The sequence below is a fragment of the Dipodomys ordii genome, unplaced genomic scaffold (genome assembly GCF_000151885.1).
Source record: "Dipodomys ordii isolate 6190 unplaced genomic scaffold, Dord_2.0 Scaffold84, whole genome shotgun sequence".
NCBI lineage: Eukaryota > Metazoa > Chordata > Mammalia > Rodentia > Heteromyidae > Dipodomys > Dipodomys ordii.
In genome coordinates, this window is record NW_012267300.1 from 4,599,054 (window position 1) to 4,606,475 (window position 7,422).

General features: G+C 44.0%; 1 protein-coding gene across 1 annotated transcript; it reads left to right on the plus strand.

Moving 5' to 3' along the window:
• The first annotated feature begins 1,657 nt into the window (after nt 1-1,657).
• Nucleotides 1,658-5,215, plus strand: LOC105992489 (granzyme B-like). Its single transcript, XM_013025357.1, has 5 exons — nt 1,658-1,729; nt 2,954-3,101; nt 3,789-3,924; nt 4,081-4,341; nt 4,959-5,215. The coding sequence occupies exons 1-5, from the start codon at nt 1,675-1,677 to the stop codon at nt 5,118-5,120; spliced, it is 762 nt and encodes a 253-aa protein (XP_012880811.1). The 5' UTR covers nt 1,658-1,674; the 3' UTR covers nt 5,121-5,215.
• The last annotated feature ends 2,207 nt before the right edge of the window (nt 5,216-7,422 follow it).

Genomic DNA, 7,422 nt, shown 5'->3' on the forward strand with positions numbered 1-7,422 from the left:
AAATATGAGATAGAGTTACTATTTAGCCTAAGCTGATTTCAAACTTAGGATCCTCCTACCTCTGCCTCTTGAGTGGAAGATTACAGAATGTAGCACCACCTACAGAATGATTACACACTTTGAATGCACTAAATATCACCAAATTATATACTTTATAGTAGTTAATTGTATCTGATGTGAATTTCACCTCAATTTTTAAAATGGGTCATAATCTTATATTTAGATTAAGTGATAATTGTATAAATTAACTGTAGTACATCTAAGACTACTTTAATAACTTCCTAGACACATGTATTGCAGTGAGTTCAAGTGTTTCAAGCATCTTTTCAAAGTGTCATTTGATATTGATCTTCTCCATGTGCTCCATGCTTACTGCAGCAATTAGATATGGAAAGAAAAAGTGATCTCATATAATTCTTATAAAAATATATGCCAATCCATGGTATATGTTACAGATAAATATAGACAATTTGAAGCTATTCATGCATAAATTCTGGAAATTGTACATGGATTTTTCAACAGCATACATCTGGGGAGAAGGACCCAGATTTTAGGGTCAATTGTGTTTAATTGTTCTTTTAACAGAATTGAACACAATCCTTCACTTCCATTACAGTAAGAACATCAGCGCAGTTGTTTAGAAATGCTTATTTTGAGGTCACTGTGTGTGGCTCCTTGAACAGAATAGAGAAAATGCTAAAAGGACAATTACTGACTTTTAGCTGCATGGCCTGCTTTCTCGTGACACAAGGCATCAATTTAGTAACCCCATTGTCTTTTGGAGAATCAGCCTTCTCTAAAATACTTTAAGTAGTTTGGGTGAGGCTGATTCCAGACTTCCTAAAGATGTAAAAGTGCCCCAAACTTATACTAGTCAATAGATTGAACTTTTAGAAGTCAGCACAAAATTTGTTAATTCTGTTCAATAAAGTTCAAGTACAAAACTTTTGTTAAAAGCATTGAAAAGAGAGATGGACTCCATCATCATAAGCATTTGTAATTAAATAAGAGATGTTTAAAATTCCCTGGTGAAAGAGAGGGAGGGAAGGGGTGACATTGTCCAAAAGTAAATGCGCTCTTTACCTAATTCATATAACTGTAACCCCTCTGTACATAAGAATAAAACAATTTAACTCCCTTGTGAGGAAGCTATGGTGACACAGTTTAATGCACAATGGCCATGCACCATGGCTCTCCTCAAACTGTATTCTGGTTACTAGCATCTCTACCACCCCTAACAGATTGTCAACTCCCTGAGGAAAATGGACACAACTCTAGCAATGAGCACACAGAAACTACACTCCTAGATTTCACAGCACAGCATTGAAAACATGGGTTTCTCAGGCTCCTATACCTCTACCGGTCAAAACCACATCCTGCAGTCCCCACCTCATACTCTTGGATTCCTGCCTGGGCAGGAACAGGTGGCTGTCTCTGCATCCTCAGCTGTGGGTACCGATGTGGTCACTGTGTGATTCTCACACAACCACTCAGAAAGACATCATCAGGCAAAGAAAGGAGGGGCCAGGAGTAGGTGGACTTCATAGAAACCCTTCTACAATGAATCACATGGTCTCTGACCCTACTCCACTTACTTCCAATGCTAGAGGTTAAAAGTAAGCAATTTCCAGATGCAGTTCTAGAAGCTGTGGCCTGAGCAGCCTTCCTGGGAGGATGCAGCTTCTCCTGTTCCTGTTGGCCTTCTGTCTGCCCCCCACAGCAAAGACAGGTGAGTGACCACCCCACCTCAGAGGACCAAACTCATCCCATAACAGGCACAAATTTTTGTTTCTCCTGCGTACCGTGGATCCACCTATTACAAACACTCTGGATCTCAGCTCCAATACTACCATAGAAGCCCCAGTGTGACACTGGATGACCTATCAGCAAGAATGGGATGGGAGACACTGTTCTCTTAGTCTTCCTTAAGCCCCACCTTTATCACCTTGAAAGTAAGCTAAAGGGCATGACAGAGCATAGTGGGAATTTGGAAAGGAGGAAATAGGGAAATGTCCTGGAGAGGAGACACTATGTGTGGCTTCTGTGTCTGGAATGAGATGATTGCTCTTTTCAGCAACTGCTTCACAGGCAAACCCAGAGCTCAGTTACCCTAGAATTGGTCACTGTTTTGTTTTTGTTTTTTGTCTTTGCTCAATCCCAAGCAACTCATCCTTTTCTCTTTTTTTCTTTTTTTGGGTCCGGTAGTGGGGCCTGAACTCTGGGCCTGGGTGCTGTCCCTCCGCTCCTCAGCTCAAGGCTAGAGCTCTACCACTTGAGCCACAGCGCCACTTCTGGCTTTTTTGTTATGTGGTGCTGAGGAATCGAACCCAGGGCAACATGCCATGCAAGGCAAGCGCTCTACCACTGAGCCACCTTCCCAGCCCAAATCATCCTTTTCTCTACCTCTGTTCTTATTCCCAGTCCTCTGGTGACCTATTAACTTCCAAGTAGGACCTACTGTGTCTGACTCCCAATTCTCTGTTTTTCAGAATACCACCAGCACTGCCCTACCAATCTGATCAGGACACTAAGTGGAGCCATTCCCCAGTGAAGCCAGAAAACATTTATTGGGTCTTCACTGCATGTCAAGCCATGGGGATTAGGATATAATAACATCTGGATTTAAATTAAAGTCTTGGGCACTAGAAAGGAGCTCCATTTTAGACATTGCAGGACTCAGGAGGATCTTAGAAAATATCTTGAAGACAGAAAAGCAGGAGAGATTTATGAGGAGTCCTAGGGTTTTGAAAAAGTTATGCTCACTGCAGCTATACCTGGAAAAAGGGTTTATAGCCCAAGACTTGCTTTTCTTTCTTTTTCCAGAGGAGGAATGTGAAGTTTCTTGTCTAACCCCTTCCCAACTGCAGGTCATCTCAGCTTCCCAAATGATATGCAGGACAGGGCCATCAAGGTGAACTCAGAGGTACACATAATGAGACACACTTTTCTTCAGGGGATATCATCGGGGGACATGAGGCCAAGCCCCACTCCCGCCCTTACATGGCCTATGTTGAATACTTCTGTGGGGATTCTCTGTATCAGTGCGGTGGCTTCCTGATCCGAGAGGACTTCGTGATGACAGCTGCTCACTGTTTAGGGCGGTAAGGAATAGGAGAAAACCCCAGGCCTCCTGTAGATGCTCCTTGGAGAACCCACCTTCTTTCCAGGAAGCTCCCTGGGCTTCTGGAAATACATATGCAGAATATGAATTCTTTGAGGATAAGGAACAGGGCTAAGCCAGACCTCCTGGGAAAGGGCAGCAAATTGGTACCAGAAACATCTCTGAGAAGCCAAGCTTGTGATTCTTAGAGCTAGGTTGGTAATACAGTGGAAATTAAACTGATTGTGAAGTTGGACACTGGAGGCTCATGCCTGTAATCCTACCTACTTAGGAGATGAGGATTGTGAGATCTCAGGATTGTGGTCCAAAACCAGCCCAGGCAAGATAGGCAGTGAAACTCTTATCTCCAATAAACTACTAGAAAACTGGAAGTGGCACTGTAGCTCAGGTGGTAGTGCTTGCCTTGAACTGAAGAGCTGAGGGACAGCGCCCAAGCTCAGAGTTCAAGCCCCATGACAAAAAAAAATTGATTGTACTCTGGTACAGTTACCAATGGCTCCAGAAGTCTACTTCAACAGCTAAGAAGCAGTGAGGTTCAATCACTCCTCTCTCCTCCATTTTCCCTCAGCCACAGCCCAGCCCTCCTCTCTGTAGCCTACTCTTAATACTTCTTGGGCTGTATCTCCTCTGCTCCCCATCCCCTAACCACACTGTGCACTCTGTGCAGCTTCATAAATGTCACCCTCGGTGCCCACAACATCAAGGAACGGGAGAAGACCCAGCAGGTCATCCCTGTGAAAAAAGCCATCCCCCACCCAGGCTATAATCCTAAGAATTTCTCCAAAGATATCATGTTATTACAGGTAAGTCTTACCTCCTCGCTGCTTCTATCTCCTTCCTACAAGACAAGCCTCTCTTTCTAGGACATTCCCCATCCCTCCTTTCCTTTCTGATCATCATGATAATCTAGATCCAGAAGGCCATTGGTCAGCTGAACTCTCTTGCTTGTCTCCCATCAGCTGCAGAGAAAAGCCAAGCTGACTACAGCCGTGAAGCCCCTCAAGCTGCCCAAGGGCAGGTCCCATGTAAAGCCAGGACAGGTGTGCGAAGTGGCTGGCTGGGGACAGATGACCCCAAATGGCCAATGCTCAAACACACTGCAGGAGGTGGAGCTGACTGTGCAGGAAGACCAAAGGTGTGAGTCCCACTTAGAAAGTGACTACAACAGTGTCAGTCAGATCTGCGTGGGAGACCCAAAGATGAAAAGGTCTTTCTTTATGGTAAGATTTGATCGTCTATCTCTCCAGGCTCTGAGAAGATGGACTTTGGGGAAAATCCTGAACCTGGAGACCCAAAGGAGGAACTCTTTTGCATATCAAACTGTGATTTCTCACTGGGTAAAGAGGAGGGTTGTATTCCCCAAATCACAGGGACCTGTGCTTCTTACCAAGGGGTCTCTGTGAATACTGCCCCCTGGAGACAGGAGTTTATAGTATGATGCCCAATATCAGGGCACAGGCTGTGTTCCCTCAGTCTGAAGCAATTACATTCAGGTGGTTTCCCAGAACTAGCACTCACCTTTGGTCAGTTGGCCCATCCTCTCCCTGGTTCCATGTCCTTACACAGTGGCCTGGGGCCAGTTTATCTCACACATTCATAAGGACAGGATCTTACAGGAGATGATAGAGGCAGTCCTGAACCAGTAACAATATCATGGGCAGTACTTAGTAGCTTAGGGCTTGCAGGGACCTTCTCTGTTCTCTGATTTTCTACCATCAAACAGTATCAATCACTCATCTCTCAGAAGACTCTTGGGGTACCCTCTTGGGGTCCCACTTGGCATGGAGGCCAGAGCCAGAAGGATCACAAACTCAGTCCTCTTCCTTCTCTATTACAGGGAGACTCAGGAGGCCCCCTCGTGTGTAACAATGTAGCCCAAGGCATTATCTCCTATACAATACCTAATGGGACACCTCCACAAGTCTGCACCAAGATCTCAAAGTTCTCACATTGGATAAAGAAAAACATGAAACGCTACCAACCACAAGAGGCAGACTAACACGCATCCCCCCTCCCAATAACTGACCATCTTTCTTTGAGCTGAAGCTGGAATTGTACCAGGCAAGATGCCAACAACTAAATAAATGTCTCTTGGTTCAGTGTGAAAGCTGGTCTCTTATTCATTGGCCTTCATCCACAGGAACCAACTCTGGGCTAGCAGGCCAATGGCACAATTCAGTTGTCTATCATCCCCTCTTCCTTCATTCCTCCATACCTTCCCAAAGCCCTATGCAAAGCTATTACCCACCTCCTTCTCACCCACTGTCTCCCCAGGCTCTGCCTTCTGATTGGTGTTGAGCAATAAAAAAGATAAAGCTGAGAGAGCTGTTTCTGCAGGGTTCAAGGTGAATTCGTTACCTCCTACTGTATTTACATGGCAGAGGAAAAGGGACTAACACCAACAGTCCTGGAGGTCAAGCAGGCATGGCTGAGGTTCCTGCTGAAACACCCCACTGACCTGGGAATGAGCCATACTGAGCAAGGTATTTCCTTTCTGAAACATATGGCAAAAGTTGGGAAGGGTTCATTGAGCAGCTCCTCTTTCTCATGTAGAATTAGTTTCCTTTCCTGTCTTCCTCTGAGATCAGGGCCAAAAGCTTGGCATCCAGCTTCCCATCTCCTTTCTTCTCCATCTTTACTTAAGAATTTTGAGTCTATCAATACCTGTCTTCGCTAGTCCATGCTCATATGAGCAGCTCCTTTCCTATTACCACTTCTCTCTAGAACACTCAAAGTCCTGTAGGGTCTAATTATGCCCTCATCACTGGGGTACTAACCCCATTTATAATCTGTTTGAGAAGAACTTCACAAGAACCAGGCCAGTGTTGACACCATGCAGGACCCATGTTGGACAGGACTATCAGGGTTTCTCCAGAGCCCTTGACTTGGTCATTTCAGCAGAGTCAGTGCAGCTTCTCACATATGTCCCCCATATGTTCAGAGTCCTCTGGATATCTGCATATCTGATGCTCTTTCAGCATCCTGATTCTCTCAGTCACTGCTGGTCTCTAGGCTAAATCTCCTTGCTAGTCTCCTGGTCTGGATCAGTCTCTTAAGTACAAAGGAGCAGGAGAAATAGAAAATACAATTCATTTTCAACAATTAGTAAACATATAGTCATTGAGCAGTTACTAAGCACAACGTCTTGGGTTATAAAGTAAACACAATAAGAGACACAAATGAAACTGAGACATTGAAGCCTTTCCACATTGTTTAAGTCTGCCTCTAAGATTGGTCCACTCAGGCCTGGATCTAGGTGGGCATCCCATGGGAATGAAGTATTATCATCTTATGGTTATAGTTATTATAAATATTATCCTAAGACACTTGAAACATATCTAAGATTTAGAAATGACAATCATTTGTCTTTTTTGGGGGGTGGCGGGGACGGTCCGGTCATGGGGCCTGAACTCTGGGCCTGGGTGCTGTCCCTCAGCTCTTCAGCTCAAGGCTAATGCTATACCCCTTGAGCCACAGTGCCACTTCCAGCTTTTTTTCTTTTTGCTTATGTGGTGCTGGGGAATCGAACCCAGGGCCTCATGCGTGCAAGGCAAGTGCTCTACCACTGAGCCACCTTCCCATCCCTCATCTAGTCTTTAATGAGAAGTTGCTACCTAGCCATCACAGCATCCTTGTTACTTAAGGAAAAGAGCAGCAGATAGGGAAGAAGATAACTAAAGCAACTTTCTTTTATTTGTTTACATAAATGTTATTGTACTGATTCAAGTCAAAATAGATATATCTATCTATTTGGATGGTTCAGAAGCATAATTCTTGTCATTACTGCAACTTCTGCCTTTCCAGAATCAAAATTGAATCAACGGGGCAGGGGTTCTGAAGAAATGGAGAAACACCATTATGATTACTGCTATATACATAGTATCTGATTACCTGGACTTCTTATCTTTAGAAGTTCTCAGATTGGAGGCTACATGGTAGAGTGTGTGACTTTTTGTTACATAATGATATTTCCATATTGGGTTCACTTTACCAAGTATTCTTAGCGATCCTAGCTTCAAGGTCATATCATTACCTAACAGTTGAACATAATTTGTAGCTCTGGGTTAATGCCTTTTTCTCTTAAATATAAACAACACACACTGTTGTGAAATGGAGTAAGTCTTCCTTTGGAATCATGTAACTCTCAAAGGCATGTCCTTCTTCAGATTGGGCATAAATCAGGTTATAACACAATCTCATAATTATCTTGCACTTGTACAAGGGAAGAACAGTGGGTGTTACAAAGCGTTTGATTGGGAGCTGAAAAAAAATCCCTACATGTAACATATGCTAAGGATTTG